Source organism: Haliotis rubra, unplaced genomic scaffold (genome assembly GCF_003918875.1).
Source record: "Haliotis rubra isolate DU_JTF1 unplaced genomic scaffold, ASM391887v1 Scf214, whole genome shotgun sequence".
NCBI classification, from domain to species: Eukaryota; Metazoa; Mollusca; class Gastropoda; order Lepetellida; family Haliotidae; genus Haliotis; species Haliotis rubra.
In genome coordinates, this window is record NW_025766159.1 from 1,029,973 (window position 1) to 1,052,535 (window position 22,563).

The window sequence follows — 22,563 nt, forward strand, 5'->3', positions numbered from 1 at the left end:
TTCGTGAGCAATTATTAGGTTTTTAATTAAACTTGAGTCCTAAAGATGCTTATTCATACTCCTCCTGCTTACAGAGTGAACATGATGACACCACAGATTAACAAACATTTCTGTTGTAAAGCATAGTTTTTTGGTCCATTTTAGGCAATGAAAACATACCACATCTACCAATCCGAGAGCAAGCAGGCTGAATCTAAACTGAGAAGTGTGGAGTCACAGAAAATGAAGGTTGAACAGCAGCTGTCGGGCAAGAATACAACTAGTCGCAAGCTGAAGGGCCTGGAGCGACAAGCAGAGAAGGTAATATCACCAGTCGTTAGTTTGGGATGAGATAAATAAAGATAACAGTTATTATGGTAAATAGTCAGGAATTAGGTTTATTCCTGCAAGTCCATAGTGTACGGATATCAGGGTTTGTTAATGTGTTCAACTTTGCATATATAATAATTAAATGATCTCTCAGTTCTGTCTGGTCATTCTAACTTCAGTATCCTGAACTTAAACATGACATAAATGAAGATTGATGGTGTATGGATGTGATAAATATCGTAATGCCCCTCATAAAACTGTCTCCTCCCCCTGTCAGCTAGCACACATTAGAATCGTGTGTTTACAATCGTTGACCTCCAAAACAGAGGTCACCCTGAAGTATTGTCTATACATGAATAATACACAATATTAGTACAGTGGTAGTTTTAAAAAATGAATGGAACTGTAGTGATTTAGCTTATTTTATTATCCCCCGCAACGCGTTTTGCAGGGGGTATTAAAATGGACTCCGTCTGTGCGTGCGTGCGTCCGTGTGTCCGTGCACATTTGTCTTTTCCGGAGCAGAACTCGTTCAATATTTCTTCACCAAACTTGGCACATACATACATCTGGTGGTGTACTGATGCCTTTTGGTAGTTTTGGAATTCTGAATAAATATTTTTGGCGTTTCCATGGCCACAAGTTTGACTTAGACTGAAATTGGTGGTAGTGCTCTTTTCCAGAGCAGAACTCTAAAACCGTTCACTATTTCTTCACTAAACTTGGCACATAGATTGGTCTGGTGGTGTACTGGTGCCTTTTGGTAGTTTTGGATTTGTGAATAAAATATCTTTGCATTTCCATGCCAACAAGTTTGACTTAGACTGAAACTGGTGGTAGTGCTCCTTTCCGGAGCAGAACTTTTAAAACCTTTCAATACAGTCCTTCCACTTTTCTATATACACACCAAAACATTTGACATAATCATAACTTGTAGACATATTCATGAAGAGTATTTTGCCATTGCAGGGGACATTGATGACTTTGTCTTCTTGTTATGTTATATTTTGGGGTACTGGGGACACTAGGAAAATGAGATTCCTGGAGAAATGTTTACAAAGGCTCAGAGGCTGTTAATTATAAATAGATATGGAGTTCTCATACTGAAACAATTCCACAAATGTAGCACAAACATTTCTATTCTGTATTGCATTAGTTCAATGATTGTGAACAGTAATTACTATTAAGTGGTGTTAATTCATGAAATAAGAGCATTCGTTCCTGAACATGAGTGCATAATTATCCATCCATCCAACCAACCAACCAACCATCCTTTTGAATGGATGCTTTCTGTATGTTTTTGGCGGCCACTTTTATTTCACCTATGAGTTAGCATCCAGTAAATCCTTGGAACAGAGATACCCATTGTCCTAACTGAGAAACATGTGATACCATGAGTTCATGCCTAGTCCATCAGTGAGGAATGGCCATGCTGATCATAGGGATTCACTGACTTCAGTCAGTACACGTAAGATCTTGTCAGTGTCGGAGGAGATGCAGGTTGACGATTGTCACCACCACACATGAGATCAATGGATTTCCTGGATAGATGTGACTATGAACAAGAATAAATGTCCATGAAACTGCATGCAAATTTATGTCAACATTAGAGACTTCCTTTCCCAGTATACAAATCCAGCTGAGGCTGTATGAGGGTCAGTTCAGTGTGAACCTCACTGACCAGTCACAGCTGACCCTCATATGGATGGGAATTAGTGATGTAGTCGCCACTTTCTTAAAGGTCACATGCAACGTAAAACACAACTTTGCAGATTCTGATACCTTTCGGTATGGACATAGCGAAACAAATCGTCAAAAATGCAAATTCAACTTATAAAGTTGAAAAATAACGCAATGAAAAAAAACGCGCGAAATCGGAGTTCAAACGTTTCACTAATTTTCCCCAGACTTTTCTGGGGAATACGGGTTTCAACAGCTGGGCTGCGCTCATAGCACGTGCGCAAGTAAATAGGTTCGCGCAGCTTGGAAGCGGGTTGTCGGGTGAATACTCGGTGAAGGCTTTGGTGTGAGCTATTTTTCTAATGTTTTGTTGATATCTCACAGGTGCTAGCTTTTTATATGTTATGACAGTAAATAAACTGTTTATATAATTTCAATTGTCTATTTCACCACACGTTCTTCTTACCGCGTCACTTTCTCAGTTCGATACTTAAAAGCAATGTCATTATTTAAGCGTTGACACAATTTCTAACTGTGATATAGATATGTCGTTGTCACAGACAAAACTCAATGTCTTGTTTTATTGACACCTGTGTGTCTGCCTGCCTGTCTGCTAATGACAATATTCAATACACAACTGCGCGATCACTGACCACATGCAATTTGAACTTAACACCAATCAGGCTATACACCATAAACAAAACGCATTGATTTATGGCCCGAGTTCGGTCTCTGTCACATTATGTAATTACACAGACAGGCAGGTGTGATACTTGAACACATGACATGTTATGATGTCTGTTGATTGCAAAATGTTATACACAAAAATGAGCATGTATTTACAAAACCCAACATCTCTACACACACACCATGAGCCAGCCGTGAAGGCGGCATCTGCTAATGAACCAGCCGTTACACTTGAGTGCACACCCACCCGCTCTGACTGGGTTCGGTATCCCGGCTGCTTTGTTTCGAGGGAGGTAAACCCAAGTACACAATATTGCACTTTTGATTTGCGATTATACGCTTATAATTTTGTTTATTTGTTTTTTCATAATCAGCAATGCATATTATATGTCATGAAGAAGTGATAATTGTGTTTTAATTATGTTTGATTTTTTGGTTGCATGTGACCTTTAAACTCAGAGGAAACATGTCAGCTGGAGTGTAGAGTTATAAATTGGTGGAAATCTTACAGTTGATAATTGGTTCATTACCAACGAGCAATCATCGAAAAAATTGGTTAGCGTCATTTTACAGATTTTCCTGTTCAGGTTGTTCTTACAGATAAGTATAACGTAGTTCTCTGATGTTTTTTTGTTGTATTTAGAAATTGAGCAAACTGCATTTGCAAATTTCACATCCCATGTAAATTGATGCAACTTACTGCTTTAACCTGATGACAAATATATCATGATCATAAACTTCCTGGAGTCTTCAAGAAATACTTGTACTGTTCACTATCACCTTTATCCACCTGAAGAAGGGGCAACAACTAGCCCAGAAATGTTGTGAAAAATACATCAAGAAGTTGTTATCCATAACATTGTCTTGTATTACTACACCAACTTCTAAATGCCTTTGAAGAATTTCTTCAAGAAATATTCAGTCATGACTTTTCAGTTAGTAAAATGAGTTTTCTAAGAATCAAACAGGTTTTCAGGCCCTGACAAGTTCTAAGTTATGTAGTTCCAAAATAATTTGAGAGAAAATTTGATTGATTGATTGATTGATTGGTGGTTTGGTCACTGCGACCAACCTTTGATTGTTTCAATTGATCGGACCACCGCTGGTGGGGGGGAGTTGATTGCCAATGCATCGCGTTCTCCTTCTGGACAGTAAAATACGTTTTCTGTAGGTTTTTAACTGTTTCTTACAGCTGGCATCAGTTGATATGGTCTGTAACAGTGTTATCTGTAATGGCTGAAGTAATGAGAGAAAGGTTTTTTCACCAACTGGAAACTTCATAAGTGGCTTGTCATCAGTTGTACAGCCTGTAGCACAGTTTCATTTCCAGACTGCATTTTGATAAATAGAATACATGAATATCATAAAGAAATCGGAATAATTTCTCCAACTGAATTACAATATTCAAACTGAAACTTGCCTATGTGTGCACTTCATAATGAAAATATGCTTCAACCTACTATTATTATTTACTTTATTTTAATAGAACTCCGTAATTATGAAGAAACCAGCCTTCATCTCACAAGGTTTTGCTGTTGTCTAGTTTCAACTGATGGGAATCATCATTGGATCATCTTTCTGTGGAGATCCTTCCAAGGGATTTTGTTAGATGTTGTGATACTTTTGAAGCAACTAACGGCCTCACCCAGTTCCAGTAATCGGAGACTTTGATAGCCTTTTAGATGGAAGTAGCTGTTAAACATCTCCCTGACAGTTACAGGGAAATACATTCAGATATATGCTGGGTGACTCAGGTCCAAAGGGTTGCACATTAGATGTACATGCAGCTGTTAGGAAAGCATTATTTGCCCCCTGTCCATGGCTCTGGTTGCTAGCTAAACAACATGGCACAGCCAAAACAAGAGAATGATCATTTATTTATCAAATTGATCTCATTATAAATTGTGAATCAAATAAGGAAACCTTTGTCAAACATTCTTTGCATTATTTCCTGTTTGTATATGTAGACCTACAGCAGAACATAGAAAAGGAAAATGTCTCTCCATGAATAAGTCATGAAGGTGCAAGTCATAATGGCTGTATTCCATATGGTAGACCAATTCTTTGACAAATGATCAGGGTCCTGAACTGATTAAAGTAATTGTAGAAAGTTAAATGTTATGAGTAATTAAAAAGGATTCATTGAAAAACTCTTTGATTTTCTGTGTTTCCAAGTTTGGATATGTTTAAAACACAAATATGCATAAAATAAAACACGAATGTTAGCAGTGTCAGAGCCCTGGTTATAGTGAAGTCCTGGTATTGTTCATGGTAGGTCCCAATGATGGTATATTCATGTTCTGTGTGGGTCATGTGGTTTGCATATGGGTGCATGTGCACCCAGTATACAGGGGTATATTGATGTTTTGTTGAAGTTAAAAGAATTACAAATTAAGGTACAAGATTTAATTTTTCAGCGCCAGTCTAAATACTCTGAGAACAAGTTGAAGTCCCTGAAAGCCCGGAATGACTACCTCCTTTGTATCGAGGGAGCCAACTCTGCCATCACCAAGTACTTCTCTGATGACATCTCCGATTTGATGGACGTAAGTAGGAAAACAGATCACTCACCCACTTTCAGTGAACAAATGCATTGTACAGAGAACATACTTCAGGAGTTTGTTCCCCTGTATTTGCAGTCAGAGATATTGGCATCTGTCACACAATGTACACAGTTGAAAAAACTTCATGTCTACTCTCGCAGAAGTGGATTATTTCTCGGTAGCAGTACTTGAGTGAATGAAAAGGGAATCCTTTGGAGTCATTAAATACAAATACAACAGATCAGGCATGTACTACTTTAACTGTACACAAACAATATTCTGAACTGACCACCAATGACTGAAATGACTGGGATAATTGTAATGATACCCAACATAAATGTCTATGATATAGATACATGTCTAACTGGGGTAAAGCTGAGACCTTCTACAAGTGGAGGCAGCTTTGGAGAAGTTCTGCCATACCGTGGTATAACGTCACTATTACGATTTATAAAGAAGTTGGCATCTATAAACCTTTTGTCTAAGGTGTCAGCTTATGAGCATTGCCTGTCAAACAATGTGAACATATCATTTGTGAGAGATATTTTATATGATGGGGAGGTTATCATACTTGTGTGTTTCTGATGGTAACTGTATGAATAGTAAACACCAAGTCTCCCTAAATACAATCACTGTTTATCCCTAATACATGAGATATACCATCTAAAAACTTGTCTGATAGCCTCTGTATATCTGCCCCTCCCCAACACAGTGCCAGGGTGACAGTGAGGAGATAGAACAGGTCATGCACTACCTCAAGGGTTAAACTTATCTGGATAAAGGAAAAAAAAGGAAACCAGAGTGTGAGAGTGTTTCTTTTGCTTAACTTACTTATGTGGAGATCACACCTTTGCTGATAGGCTGTCTTGGAAATCAAGTCTTTAACACTCATGCCCCTTTCCTCCAATGCAGTTTGTAAAAACTTTAGTTGAATGTTTAGATGCCTCTAAGAAAATTGCAGTCATTATAGTTTTTTTCTGACATCTTTGAAATACTTTTGGACATTGTATTTGCAGATGGCCCTAAATTTGTAGGTAAAACTCTGAGCAAGGTCTGTGCTTCTCCTTTGCAGCTTTGAGCGGTGTAATGTGAGACATCTTCACAGCAGCTTTTTCTGAAAACTGGGGCCAAATTTAACCCAAACTGAGATCATGTTAACCACACTCGGTGCAGGAGAATATCCACAACAGAAACATATTGTACTGAGTGTTTTGTATTTCATGATATAGAACATATTGGATGTGATACACATTGTCTGTGCAAGGTGTTTCTCATAGTTTTGTGTTGAAGTTGTAGCAGGAAAATGTTAAGTAATATCTAAATCTAAGTTTCGTGATAGCAGACAAATTGATTCCTTCTCTTTGTTCAATGAAATATATGTGTGAAGCTGAAGAATATTAGATGTTTTTGATGACTTATTCACCTTGCAACGTAGGTGCTAGCAGATGTATAGTGTTGTAGAACATGGCACTCCAGAATCTTACTATTTTTCACAAGATGCTTCTGATTACAAAGTAAACTCTTTTGAATGTATATTCAACTCAGCCACTTGTAAAAACATGTAAACGAAATGACTCATTATAGTCAAACCGACTGCAAGCCAACTTTTTCATTTCAGTCATTCTGAACTTGATCTTATGCATGTGTTTGTACAACATGTACACCCTAAATAGTTGCAACGGGTTGTTTTGGCTTACTCTGCAAGAAAACCAGTGTCTACTGAGTCATGTTGTCATGGATACTTCTTTAGTCACAGATAATTTTTTGTCAAAAATATCAGGAACCGTTTAGCAGTATTTGAGATACCACAGGCAGCTACAACAATACTCCAATGTGGGATGTTGACGATGTTGTGTGCTGGGGTCCACAGACGATATAGGTCAAGTGGATCTTTGTTAAGTGTGGCCCATAATATGAAAAAGCGATGTTATGACAATATAAGCTGTTCACTGGTCCTGAGGGGGACATGGGCTGATGTACCCTCGAGCTCAGGGAACATAAAGAAACATCAAGGGTACATCAACCCATGGGCCCCGAGGGACCAGTGAACAACGTATTTATCTATCCGAACACCCCAATGGTAATTTGGAACTGTTTGAAGCACGGGTATCTGATCATAGTATGGAGTACCAGACGACAAGAAAAACAAATTTAGGGTTATCTCCCTTCCATCAATTTGCATTCACAAAACATCGGTGATTTCCCTACATCATACGTGATTCAGTGTTATTCGAGATAAAGAATTACTACTACGAAGTACCAAATGAGTTCAGCATTCCCAGCAGGGTACTCAGAAAATGTTACTCGCTTGTTAGCGGGGGTACATTGACAAGAATAGAAGCGCGCTCAGTGTGAGGCAAGATAATTCAGCATGTACTCTGGCATGTTCAAAGCAGTAGCCACTGCTCACTAGTTGCTCCAAACGTAATCATACTTCTATGATAGGTGTTTGTTTGCAGTGGTCTGAGACAATTCTTCCTTTTTTCAGTGTATGGACTTTGGCTACCATAACTCTGTGGGGCGAACAATGATGATGTACCTCTCAGTACATGAACAACTGAAGCAGACGCACCAGTCAGCCATTGAGTCCATCAACAAGAACATCTCCGACCTTGACTCAAGGGCAGATAAGCAGAAGTTCATGGAGCTGAACAATCAAATGTTTATGCTGCCAAAGAAATTTGAGTTCCAGCCCTTCAAGGGAGATGAGGTTAGTGCATTATGAGTGAACCTTCTTCAAGAAACATGACTGATGAAGTCACAGTCTAAGAAAGCCATCCATGTGAGCCATCTAGTGTATGCAATAGAAGTTCCTGATGTTTCCTTTATCTTTTGGAGACATAGACTTACAAAGATAGGTGTTGGGTCAATAGTATCAGGTCTTCTGGTGTGTTGTTCACTTCACCAGTAAGTCTGGTAGGAAACCAAGAATTTCTGTCCAAAAAATATGAAAGATACCAACAGAATTATGAAAAGGAATTGTCTTAATTTGGGGGAAATTTTGAAAAAGGACATATTGAATAAACGTTTTTGGGATTTTTAGTTTGTTTTTTTTCTTCTTTTTGTTGGTGCCAGTAATGTGATAGTATTCTTTTGCTGTTGTACTATGAGAACCGCTGTTGCTAAACACACAGCAGATGAATTATGATTTGTTTTCTCAAATGTACTGTGCTTCCTTGGTCTTGGTTTCAACTGAAATATATGTTCCGTTCTATTTGTAGTTTCAAGTGCAGTTTCTTTCAAAGTTATTTTAGTTGCTAGGCCATATATTTTATGCTGATAATTATGAAACAACCATTCGTTTGTTTATGTACTAGTCACCTGTTTCATGATTTATACACAAAGCCATGCGCTGACTGAAAGTTGTGATGAGGTACCATGGCCCCATCAGGACTCATCCATCATCATCATTGACTGACATCCTAGTCACTCATCTGCAGCTTCACTAGACATGCAGTTCCAATGATTAGATTACTTTTATATTAATATATACTATTTTCCTAACTACTAAATAGATAGTTGGAAGTTGCTTCTTTGCATGTAAATCATCTAATGACTTTTTCTGCACAATTAATTGAGTGATCGGAGTAAGTGACCAGTGGTCTATGATGAAAACGTCTGTTTGGAGAAAATGTTTGTAATATATTGGCTATACAACAAACAGACATGAATTTGGCTTTGAGAACTGGTCATGTGACTAGTTGAATTCCCATGCTAGCTCATCTGACATTCTGAAGATAATCTGATTGGTCTTCAGGGTGTGAAAGAAATACAAATCCCCGTGAGTAATTCTGTTGTCCTTTCCCGGCTCGTGTTGTCATTGTTTGCATGACCCTTTTGTTGATTTTGACATTTGGTTTCTGTTACAGTGTAACTGTTTCTGTCCTCATTGTCCCTGTCCACAGGAATTATGTTGGTTTTGTTTATTTTGTAGATTTGTAGCTACAGCTTTAGATATCTGCTGGAATGGCCATAATATACATTCCATCTTTTTGATTTGTCTTCCTTTTATGTTCAACTGGTCAAACTTCAGGATAAATGAAACAGAGCTGTCTGTTTTTCTTCTGTTAACTTATAGCTTGATGCTTAGCAACTTACATTATTAATATGACTTCAGTAATGATATTAGAGTATTGATATTACTCTGTAGTTCCAGTAGTATTTGTTTTCTTACACTTGTGGGAGTTTTCTTACACTTGTTGGAAATTTGATAAATTTGTGAAACCCTGGTGAGTCCGCCAGGGAAGCAGCTCAGCTCCAGGCTGGGATCACTCTCATGTTCCACACATCTTGAGGGCTTGTGAATGTTCGGGCTGTTTTAGGGTATCCTTATATCATATCACTGCTTGGGTCAGCAAGGGAAGCAGCTCAGCTCCAGGCTGGGATCACTCTCATGTTCCACACATCTTGAGGGCTTGTGAATGTTCAGGCTGTTTTAGGGTATCCTTATATCATATCACTGCTTGGGTCAGCAAGGGATGCAGCTCAGCTCCAGGCTGGGATCACTCTCATGTTCCACACATCTTGAGGGCTTGTGAATGTTCAGGCTGTTTTAGGGTATCCTTACGTCATATCACTACGTGGGCAAGTAAAGCCAAGTTAGTGTAAACAAAGGTATTTTAGAATTGTAAATATGATTCCAAATTGAAATGTTCTGTTATGTAGGTCTAGTTTTCTGAGATTGCATTATGTTGAAAGAAACATAGAACCAGATTTCAGTACTTAAGGACAAGGCTGTGATCTCAGGAACAGTCCAGGGATTACACCGCCACTACATGGCACAGTGTGCTTGTCTATCACAGCTCATACTTTTTTAATTAGTTCAGAATTGTTTATCTAGTTGTGTGAAATCCTAACCTATTAATAAGCAACAAATATGATGTCATTGTGAGAGCTAAGTCCTGGGTGCTGTATGCATTGTTCCATATGACTAGGTCGTAAAGATGCTTCTCAATCACTGGGTCATGTACATGGTTCTCAATCACTGGGTCATGTACATGGTTCTCAATCACTGGGTCATGTACATGGTTCTCAATCACTGGGTTGTGTACATGGTTCTCAATCACTGGGTCATGTACATGGTTCTCAATCACTGGGTTATGTACATGGTTCTCAATCACTGGGTCATGTACATGGTTCTCAATCACTGGATCATGTACATGGTTCTCAATCACTGGGTCATGTACATGGTTCTCAATCACTGGATCATGTACATGGTTCTCAATCACTGGGTCATGTACATGGTTCTCAGTCACTGGGTCATGTACATGGTTCTCAATCACTGGGTCATGTACATGGTTCTCAATCACTGGGTCGTGTACATGGTTCTCAATCACTGGATCATGTACATGGTTCTCAATCACTGGGTCGTGTACATGGTTCTCAATCACTGGGTCATGTACATGGTTCTCAATCACTGGGTCATGTACATGGTTCTCAATCACTGGGTCATGTACATGGTTCTCAATCACTGGGTCATGTACATGGTTCTCAATCACTGGGTTTTGTACATGGTTCTCAATCACTGGGTTTTGTACATGGTTCTCAATCACTGGGTCGTCTAGATGGTGTTCTTAATCACAAGGTCGTCTAGATGGTGTTCCACATCACAAGGTTGTCTAGATGGTGTTCCATATCACAAGGTCGTCTAGATGGTGTTCTGTATCACAAGGTCGTCTACATGGTGTTCTGTATCACAAGGTCGTCTAGATGGTGTTCTTTATCACAAGGTCGTCTAGATGGTGTTCCACATCACAAGGTCGTCTAGATGGTGTTCCACATCACAAGGTCGTCTAGATGGTGTTCCATATCACAAGGTCGTCTAGATAGTGTTCCATATCACAAGGTCGTGTAGATGGTGTTCCACATCACAAGATCGTCTAGTTGGTGTTCCATATCACAAGATCGTCTAGTTGGTGTTCCATATCAGAAGGTCGTCTAGATGGTGTTCTCTGTCTCTAGTTCATAAAGATGGTGTCCCATATCTCCAGGTTGTGTTGATGGTGTTTCTTATCACCATATCAATTTGTCTTTCAGTGGCATTTAGAAGTTGTACATAGATGTCCAAGATATTTTTATGGATTAAACTTCTATTTTATTTCCCTCACGACGTTTTGGGACCATTCCAGGTCCTTTCATCAGATGAACTGACAGTTGAGAATAATGGTCCCGAAACGTCGTGAGGGAAATAAAAAAGTTTAATCCGTAAAAATATCTTCGACACCATATCAATTGTTCCCTATTACAAGGTCATGTTTTTGTTCTGATGTATAATATGAGGGTATTAGATTTTCCTTCCTGAGAAAGCAATATAATATGCTTTTGTATGCTGTGTGTTAGTATCTAACAAATTCACTGTTTACCTAACAAATGTGTATGCTATATTGTATATTTCAAGCATGGATCATCAACAGATAAATGTTCATCCCATGGGCCAAAATACAGCCGAGCTGTTATTGTCTCATTCACAGTCACAAATAAAATCTAATGCTTTGTAACTCCACATTAAAACATGAAAATACAGACAAAGAATCTGATTCTGTCTTCACCATGCAGTCCCTATCTTCACTCTTCTGTCGACTCCCTGCTGAGTCGGTGGCACCGGGATGGTCTCCTGATGTCCCACCATACTCCTTATACCCTATAAGATCAGGACGCTCATGAATGCCTTCCAGCCTTCTGATGTGTGTGGTGTGTGTCAACTGAGTGTATGGAGTGTACTGACAGGAATGTGAATATTTTACGAGTGCTTCTCTAACTGCTGTGTGTGTGCTGTCAGTACATCCAGATACCAGTGTACTGATGGTTTATGAGATGTTTACCTGTTATTCTTCTTTCAGACTTTTAATAAAATCACTTGTTTCATTTATCATTTCCTTTATTAATTTGTTTCTAATGGTTTACAACAGAATGTTCAGGGTATTTTCTCCATCCAGTTCTCACTTTAAAATACTTATAGTCATAAGTTGTATAGAAAGTACATTCCATTTTGCACATGTACATTTTGCCTGGATGTATTGCAGGTTCGTCAGATCAGTGCTCAAAAGCCTGTCCAAGACGACCTGGTGCAGCGGCATCAGAGCATTGGGGAGCGGCTTGCATCTCTAACTGCCGAGAATAATGAGGTCAGTCTATGCAAACTACACCACAAAATGTTAGAGTGTTAATGTTCTAAGATCTTTGTTTTCATTATGAACTTTGGAATGATAATCCACAGTTACTTCGGAAAAGTTTGCCTCACGCTCATTATGAGTAGTAAGCAGTAGGATGGATGACATCACAAATGGCAGTTGAGATCATGGAGAAGATGCTAAATATATGATGGTTCTACGGTAAAACAGTGAAATTGCAGAAAACTGCACTTGTGCCTGTTGGATACCATTGATCGTTCAACTCTTGCATTAGATAAGTTTTGACACAACTTAGTAAGTAAATAGTATCTGACAGACACTTGCATAGTAATCTGTGTACTCACTGTTTCTTCTATTGAGTTGAGACATATGAGATGAATTAGAGAGTTACTATTATCCCTTATGTCTGAGTGTCCGTGACAGTCTACCTGATGATTCTCTGGTAGTTTGAATCTGTATGATATTGTGAACATATAAGCATGAACTTAATATTTTTCCAGATATGGAAGACATTGGAGACAACTGAAAGAGCACTTGTTGATCTTATACAAGTGAAGGACTATGATGTGTCAAGGTTCTTCCGAGAAGAGAACCCTCCACCAAAGTCACCACATGAAGATGCTAAATATCGAAATGATCGTCAGGAGACAGAAACATTCTATTTATCAGTAAGTGGCGTTGAGTGTGTCTAGTTGTGTTGTGCTGATGTTGCTGATGTTGCTGCATCTCTACCTATAATCAAAACAGATCAAGAGCAAGTCTCTGTGTCAGTCACACCAAGTCACATCCATGTGTTCTGAAGACTTACCTGAAACATGTCTGCTGTTTTGTTGTCAGAAATTCCGGGAGTATACACTAAGCTGCAATCGGCTTGCACGGCTACAGTCCAAGTACAATGCAATACAGAAAGCTTTGGGAGAAAAGGATCTGTCTTCTGGGGTGACAAGGTAAGAAGACCAAGGAAGTCATAGATTTTAAACAAACAAACCATCAGCTACGAAATATATTGAAATTGTTGAAGAATATACTATCATGACAGAACACTTACACATATCATTATATCTTTCAGTTTCCACTGACAGAGATTTGTATATATATACATATGCCATGTCTTGACTGGCAAAAAGTCATATTTGTTGATTTTTTACCATGACATGTAAACATAAAGCTTTTGCAATGGAGAGAGGGGGAAAGACTTACTTACATAAGAAATATCTGACCACAGTCATCAGCGGTACCAAAGTGTTGCAATACGAAATACAGTAGAAGAAATGTGATTGGTTATTGGTTTATTTCAGACCACCTGCTCTTCCACCCAAACCTCAGAAACGGCGAATAGGTCGAACTCCCCCAGTTGGTCAGCCCAAGCTGTTCGGGGGGAGTCTGGAGGAGTACTGTGAGGCCCTGAACGTGGATATACCTCGCATCATCCGCAGCTGTATACGAGTGGTCAACCTGTATGGTGAGTATAGTGATGTCCGCAGCTGTATACGAGTGGTCAACCTGTATGGTGAGGTCAACCTGTATGGTGAGTATAGTGATGTCCGCAGCTGTATACGAGTGGTCAACCTGTATGGTGAGTATAGTGATGTCCGCAGCTGTATACGAGTGGTCAACCTGTATGGTGAGTATAGTGATGTCCGCAGCTGTATACAAGTGGTCAACCTGTATGGTGAGGTCAACCTGTATGGTGAGTATAGTGATGTCCGCAGCTGTATACGAGTGGTCAACCTGTATGGTGAGTATAGTGATGTCCGCAGCTGTATACGAGTGGTCAACCTGTATGGTGAGTATAGTGATGTCCGCAGCTGTATACGAGTGGTCAACCTGTATGGTGAGTATAGTGATGTCCGCAGCTGTATACAAGTGGTCAACCTGTATGGTGAGGTCAACCTGTATGGTGAGTATAGTGATGTCCGCAGCTGTATACGAGTGGTCAACCTGTATGGTGAGTATAGTGATGTCCGCAGCTGTATACGAGTGGTCAACCTGTATGGTGAGTATAGTGATGTCCGCAGCTGTATAAGGTGGTCAACCTGTATGGTGAGGTGAACGTTGAGGGTGAGTATAGTGATGTCCGCAGCTGTATACGAGTGGTCAACCTGTATGGTGAGTATAGTGATGTCCGCAATCACAGTGTGGTCAACCTGTATGGTGAGTATAGTGATGTCCGCGAGCTGTATACGAGTGGTCAACCTGTATGGTGAGTATAGTGATGTCCGCAGCTGTATACAAGTGGTCAACCTGTATGGTGAGTATAGTGATGTCCGCAGCTGTATACAAGTGGTCAACCTGTATGGTGAGTATAGTGATGTCCGGGGTGTCGTTATACCTCGCATCATCAGCAGCTGTATACGAGTGGTCAACCTGTATTGTGAGTATACTGATGACCTGGGTGTCGTTGTACAAAACAACCTTAGCGCTAAGATTACCTTAAGTCTATATTAAGGTATGGGAGTTATGATCACCTTACAACAGCACCCTGTGATGTGAAGGGTTGACTATTGGGTATAGAATCATACTTTTTGTATTGCAGGTATGCACCACCAGGGAATTTTCAGAGTGTCTGGAGCTCAGCTGGACATAAATCAGTTCAAGAACTCTTTTGAAACAGGTAACTTAGTTTAGAGACAGGTGTCCTGTACATGTCTGTGTTCATCCAAGTTGAAGGGATTGGGTTAACTTGTGAAACAAAAGTTGGTACCTTTACAGTGATTGGTGGTTGACACAAACTATCTCCTCTGAATATGATTTATTGGAACATCCTGGCCCTGATTTCCTGAAAGTTTCATTTGAAGGAGAGGGTGGTGATGACCACACGTCGAACTGATACAACACGATTCTCACATCATGCAAGTGTGTCATGTGCTCACTAGTCTGTTTAGTTCAAAAGTAGGGATACTCACATGAATTTCTTCACACATTTACCCAGGGTTATGACTTCCATTTGATGAGCGTTCATTTCACAGTGTACAGATGTGTAACTGCTGATGTTTGTTTGCTGGTGATGTATGTATGTTTGGTCACGATTTACAGTCTTCCAGCAGTGTTTGGTAAGGTCTGTTAACTGTTTGTAAGCTGCTAGGAAGGGGTGACAAGCTGTTAAATCACTTTCCCTTAATGTGAAAAGTGGGGTAGCGGGGTAACCTAGTGGTCAAAATGTTTGCTCGTCACGCCGAAGACCCGGGTTCGATTCCCCACATGGATACAATGTGAAGCCCATTTCTGGTGTCCCCCGCTGTGATATTGTTGGAATATTGCTAAAAGCGGCATAAAACCATACTCACTAATATGAAAAGTGAAATAATCAGAGAGTCTCTGTAGTTTTGTGGAGAAACTAAGCTATATGTGTTTTCTTTGTGAAGGGACATAGCTGGTGTGTAGTGATACTGATCTGGTGACTCAAGAAATGTTGACTTTCAGTCCATCTATTTAATGGATGATACAGAGAAAAAATACAGAAAGAAAAGAATACAGAATTCCTACACTGTGTTGATTGCTTACAGTTATCTGTTTGTTTGTTCTGGTAACTTGTCTGACATACCGGAGTTTTGTATGGAATCCTTCCTCTGTTTAGGTGAAGATCCCCTAATTGACGTCGTGGACTCAAGTGACATCAATTCTGTTGCTGGGGTCCTCAAACTGTACTTCAGGGAGCTCCGTGAGCCACTGTTCCCACTGCACCTGTTTGAAGAGCTAGTTTCCTGCACACGTAAGTTGTACATGAAGCTACTTTTGAAATCTGAACACTTCAAATATGGATTATGGTTATTTCATCTGTTTTGATGTGTGACATTTGCAGGTGAGGAAACAAGCCGCCGTGTGGAGAGACTACGAGATCTCCTGAGTACACTCCCAAGATGCATCATCATCGTCATGAGATATCTTTTTGCCTTCCTCAACCAGTGAGTCAAACATACGCTTTTCTTCTGCAAAAACTCTTAAGCACTAGAATTAACTGAACATGATAACATATATTTTTCCTTATCCTGACTCATGCTCTTTTGCTTGTCTTCTTCTTCTTGCGAACATAGTGGAACACTTGTATCTCCTTATTTGAAGCTCCCTTCAAAATAAAATCACTAATTGGTACTCACCACGAGTTGCTCCCCTTTGTCTCCCCTGGCGGGAAAAGGTGTCGCCACCCTCTGGCCATGTGCTTCACTCTCTCCTTCTTCGCCCAGTGAGCAGGATGTGAGAGCGCCTTGTGTCTCCTTACACACATATCCTTTGATAATCTCTTAGTTTTTACCTCTCATAGGTTACTATAGAGGTATAGCTAGTATCCTTTACTATTTGTATTGATTAATTATCGTATTTCTACTGTTTATTCACGTGTATTCGTGATTGTTCAGCTAGCTTTACGCTCATGAAAATCTGTACGATTTGTAGATTACGCTTTTCTGCCTCCGATCCACATGTAATATGCCCTAGTTGTTCTACTGCCGCGCGTTTAATTCACGCTTGCAGTTACTGCATTAATTTATCTCATTCTGCATTTAATAAATATCATCTTTGCGTCCTTAAGACGTGCTGCAGATAGATCACGCAAACAAGGGCAAAACATGGCAGAGAGTCCAGATATTCCTTCCAGTCAGCTGCTAGCGATCGACCCTCTCCGCCTGGTGTTCTGCTAGAGACCCCTGCGGCAGAGGAACGGGGACGCAGATCCGTTACCTCAAGAAACGACCGCCTCCCCAGACATCCCGTCATTGCAGACTAAGTCTAAGAGGGCCTCATCGTCGTCTCAACGCAGATTGAGGACACCCAGGGCAGCGCAGACTTCCAAAGGGAAATCTACGAAGACAGCAAGAACTTTCTCAGCCGAGATCGCTCCAGCAGCAGAGTTGGGCCTCTCACGATGATCAGCCGATAATCATCCCCGACTTCACGGCAGAAGAAGCGACCGGTGTCAGCGACTGTGACTTCTGCAGAGATCTCCATGCAGCCTGATGCCTCTACACCGATCGCCAGACGCCATTGATGTGAACCCCATCGCAGAAAAGACGCCGGCGACTTCGTCACAGATCATCCCAGAAGACATGATGCGGCAGATTATGAACATCATGGAGGACCACTACAAACTGCGCAAGCAGGGTCCGAGCCTTCGCGAAGGCTCCAACGTAGACAGCACCCCAGAGGCACCCCCCGTCAACGTAGCAGCCAAGACGATGTCACCTTCGCGAAGGAAGTCCCGCACCACCTTGACGAAGGACCTAGATGTACAGCCTTCGCGAAGGCCTTCGCGGAGGCGGGAGAGATCATCACCATCTTCGATTTCATCTCTAGATATGGACTCAGACCATCAGACATCACGGAAGCCTTCGCGAAGGTCATATCATCGATCCCCCGGACCGGACGCAAATGAAGCTTCGCGAAGGCATTCGCGAAAGACATATGATTCCAGATCTTCATCGTCTAGAAGAAGAACATCGAGGGACTGCCGAAGAGCTTCGAAGCTATCAACATTCACCTCACAAGTCTCCGAAGATCATCCCATAGACGATCTCCACTCCGTTCATCACCAGGTCGATCACCCATCAGATCTCCACATAGAGCGGCGCACAAGTCAACTAGATCGCCACAAACCTCATCAGATATTCAGACAGCTACACGCAGTCCCGAAGAGCATCTACAATTTATTAATGATGATGGTTTTGAGGATGATGGAGGAATCATATTTTCTGATGCAGAGATACGGTATTGGATGGTCAATAACCTAGATCTCACATCACCATCTAAAAGTGGCAATACAGCTCAGACGTATTTGATGAAGGAAGATGATCCAGATGCAATCACTCTACCCCGATCGAACCCGATTATGCGACAGTGCCACAGAATCTAGATGCAGCTTTCCAGAAAGCTACGAAAGTTCAGATACCACATCTACCCAACTTTCAAGCCAAGAAGTTCTCCACGATAACATGGACCCCTTCTACAAGGCCCAGGACATCGATGAGAACTATAAGATCATCAGCGATGTAAAGAACAAGATTTACAAGATGGATGATCGCAAGTTGGCTCATATAGAAACCATGACGAGACGTATGTTCTTTGGGTTAAATAGATCTAGGACGATCAATGAGACTCTTATTACTAGATTCCGGGATTCCACGACGGAAGATGATAGAATGATTTATTCTGCCTTACTTATGCAAAAGAAAGATCAGCAGTTTTAACGGATCATCTTACATCTGTTTCAGCAGCACTGACCTTAGCTCGTCGTCAAGGCCTCCTCGCCTCCTGTAATTGGGGGGAGAACTTTACAGCCCCACTTTATACAGCCCCGTGGTCGACAACATCCATCTTTGACGGAGAAATCGACAAGGTCGCCAAGGAAGTCTCTAAGGATTCCAGGGAAGTCCTTATGATTAGATCGATGGACACACTAGCCAGCGTCATTCGTCAGACTTCACAAAGATACTCAGGCAGATCTAAGTTCACGGGCCTACAAAGAGCAAGAGACAGGAAGATAGCCAGCTCTAGAGGTAAAGATTCTTTTAAAATCAAGCCCATATGGCAACTATAGAGGAGGATCAGGAAGAGGCAGGACACCCAGAGGTTCCCGCAATTATAGACGCTGAAACACAGGTTCGGAACGACTGGAGTCTTCCACCCCCAGCCGTTCCAGTACAACCAGCTCAAGTGGGTGGACGCCTCCAACTACACTGGGAAAACTGGGGAATACTGCAAGATCCTTACGTCTCCAACATTATTCAACACGGATTTCGTATCCCTCTACAGGACAAGCCTCCGCTGACAATCAAACCCCCCAAGTTCGATTTACAAGCGCAACAACTACCAAAGATAAAAGAGGCTGTCTCATCACTCCTATCCAAACAGGCCATAGAAGTAATAGATCAAGCAAACGTCGAACCAGGTTTCTACTCCCCAGTTTTCCTAGTTCCCAAGAAAACTCCACGGAGAAATACAGACTCATCTACAACATGAGCTTTTTCAACAAGAACTATCTACGCAAACCACCGAAGTTTCGCATGATACATTTACCTCAGTTACGCCAGATGATTCGTCCTATGGACTACATGGGCAGCATAGATCTACAGGATGCCTACTTGCACATCCCCATTCATCCCGATTCCAGGAAATACCTACGATTTACTCTAGAAGGGCTACATTACCAGTGGAAAGTACTCCCATTCGGAATATCATCAGCCCCCTGGCTATTCACGAGGATAACGAAACCGATTATCAAATTTCTACATCGTCAAGGGCTACGCGCGTGCGTTTTACCTCGACGACGGGGATACAAGTAGATCAAGATCCACTGCGTCTCAAACTACAGTTAAACTACATCATAAAGCTACTAACACAACTAGGTTGGTTAGTAAACTTACGCAAGTCGGACCTAGTACCATCGCAGAAGACCTACAGTTCCTAGGTATTCGATTCATCACAAATCGCAACCGTATTATGGTACCAGAAGACCGTTGGCTCAAGATACAACAGACCATTCCACCAGCTCTACTCTCTCCGTTACCACTGCGACAATGGCAGAGCCTACTAGGTCTTCTCACATCAGCCCAAGACATGACTGTCACAGGCAGATTACAGTTACGTCCCCTACAGGTCCTCATCAACGCACATCTCAACGATGTACAACCATTCAGTCTACCGAAACATCTCAGACCACATCTACTATGGTGGACCAAGAAATCGAATGTCTGCGAAGGGATTTGTTTAGCAGAGCAGGAATACAAAACCCATCTGTATGTAGACGCGTCACTCCAAGGTTGGGGAGCTCATCTCACCAACCACACGATATCAGGGTTATGGAATCAGCAAGAATGCAAACTCCATATAAACAGTCTAGAAATGAAAGCTGTAATCAACGCCATTCTACATTGGAGCACATTTCTACAAAATGCGCCCTAATGATCCATACAGACAATTCGACAGTGGCGTTCTACATAAACAAGCAAGGCTCAACGAGATCGATGAACCTTTTGAACCTAAGCTTTCAACTGTTCGATTTAATACAAGATCTAAATCTACATGTCAAAGCAGTGCACATTCCCGAGCCAGAAATATACTAGCAGACGCTCTCTCTCGGCCTCATCTACCATCACCGACAGAGTGGATGATCAACCGGGAAATTTTTGCACAGATAATCAAGCAATTAGGAGCGCCGCTAATAGACCTATTCGCCACGCGATTCAACAATCAGCTACCGACATTCGTGTCACCAGTCCCAGACCCCCAAGCTTGGGCAACGGACGCTCTAAGTCTATCATGGGAAGGCCTCAATGCGTCGCGCGTTTCCGCCAGCAATAATACCTCAAGTATTACAGAAAATCAGACAAACACAGAGCCTACAACTCACTTTGGTCGCCCTACTGGCCGGCCAGAACGTGGTTTCCCATACTAATTCAAGAAATCGGTCAACCAACAACACTGGAGCTACCCAGCGCGCAAAACCTGTTAATTCATCCTCACACCAAACAAGTGCACGGAAACCCAGCAATGTTCCAACTACACGTATGGACTGTATACAAATGTGTTTAAACAAGAGAGGATATTCTGCCAGGGCGGCAAAAGCAGTCACGCTTGCCTTACGTTACTCAACTTCGTGAACTTGTAATGCGACGACAAGTGGCACAGTTTCAAAAATTATGCAACAAAGAAAGGGTTTACAGCAAGAGAGGCTTCACAACCTCAAGTGGCAGACTATTTGTGTTACCTACGCCAAAACAAACATTTAAAAGGTTCAACGATATCAACATATCTTGCCGCTTTAGCTCTGTAATCACCATGAGAACGGGTGTCAAATTGACAAGATCTCCAGAGTTACTGGCCTTACTACGAGCTTTCCGATTGGAGGACCAAAAGCGGAAGTTCCACGCCCCAGCTTGGGATCTGAATGTAGTGTTACAACACCTCACGAGTGAGGTCTATGAACCCTTGGAATCGACAAACTTTGAATTTCTCTCACAGAAAACATTGTTTCTGCTATCGCTAGCCACAGCAGCAAGAATGTCTGAAATTCACGCTCTGGATTACGAGAGGATACAGTTTGATGACAATCATAACACAGCGCACCTCGGATTAAGATGGGATTTCATTGCAAAGAATCAACTGCCAGGTCAACCAGACAGATTATTCCACATCCCGGCGCTATCCTCTATTCTCGGATCACAAGATACACAAGACCTATCACTGTGTCCGGTAAGAGCTCAAAGTTTATTTACTGACGATCCAAAACAAGGAGAAGATTTCTCAAACGTTTATTCATCCCATTATCGCCTCTTAATCAAACAGAAGTGTCACGGACCACAATATCTATTTGGATAAGGACTGTCATTCTCCGTGCCTACAAGGCAGCAGGCTTGGACCCACCAACAGCATCTAATCCACATGAGATCAGGGCACTGGCCTCTACCCTCGCCCCTACACGGTAACTGTTCCTTGAACACGATTATGGAAGGATGCTATTGGAAATCTAACATGGTATTTGCTAATCACTACCTAAGAGACATCACTACAGAAGATGTCTCTGGCATTCACCATTTCGACCACTGGTCCTCGCTCAGCAACTGACAGTCCCTCGTGAGGCGTTAAAATATTAGCCTTACAAGATTAATATGTATTTTATACATACTCATCTAGCTTATAACTCTAAGGAGTTTTAGGGCTATGTATATATGTTCAGCTTAAGTATTCTACCTTAAGCATATACTTGGATATAGTCAATTTCAGTGCCTCTATCAGAGTCACCTATATATATATATATATAATTTATATGTATTGTTCAATATATTCATAATGTAATTCCCCTTAATGGCTTTATATAACCTATGGTTTTCTTTATACAGGAAACATCCTAAATCTAAGACTTCATGAAGTTCCGTGAGGGGATATTACAGTATATCTATACAAAATCACTAATTATAAATCCAAAGTATTCTGTTACCCACCTCCGTTCCGTAGGATGCTACAAGCAAAAGAGCATGAGTCAGGATAAGGAAAAATATGTAATTTTTAGAGTAAAATTGATATTTTATACTTATCCTGACTCATGAGGTTAGCCCTCCCATCCTCCCCACATAACACTTTGGATTTCCCTGTAAATTCAAGTGTTGGGCTCGCTAAATCAGGAGAGAGTGGAGCACATGGCCAGAGGGTGGCGACACCTTTTCCCGCCAGGGGAGACAAAGGGGAGCAACTCGTGGTGAGTACCAATTAGTGATTTTATTTTG

At 41.2% G+C, this 22,563-nt stretch overlaps 1 protein-coding gene across 1 annotated transcript in view; it reads left to right on the top strand.

Annotated features, from left to right (window-relative positions):
* LOC124276847 (SLIT-ROBO Rho GTPase-activating protein 1-like) overlaps positions 1-22,563 on the top strand; it is a 163,161-nt gene that overhangs the window by 133,870 nt on the left and 6,728 nt on the right. The window contains 11 exon segments of the mRNA XM_046712499.1: positions 145-300; positions 5,094-5,222; positions 7,708-7,929; positions 8,977-9,000; positions 12,242-12,343; positions 12,850-13,017; positions 13,187-13,296; positions 13,648-13,811; positions 14,886-14,963; positions 15,927-16,061; positions 16,152-16,254. Coding sequence (XP_046568455.1) covers positions 145-300; positions 5,094-5,222; positions 7,708-7,929; positions 8,977-9,000; positions 12,242-12,343; positions 12,850-13,017; positions 13,187-13,296; positions 13,648-13,811; positions 14,886-14,963; positions 15,927-16,061; positions 16,152-16,254 — 1,391 coding nt within the window.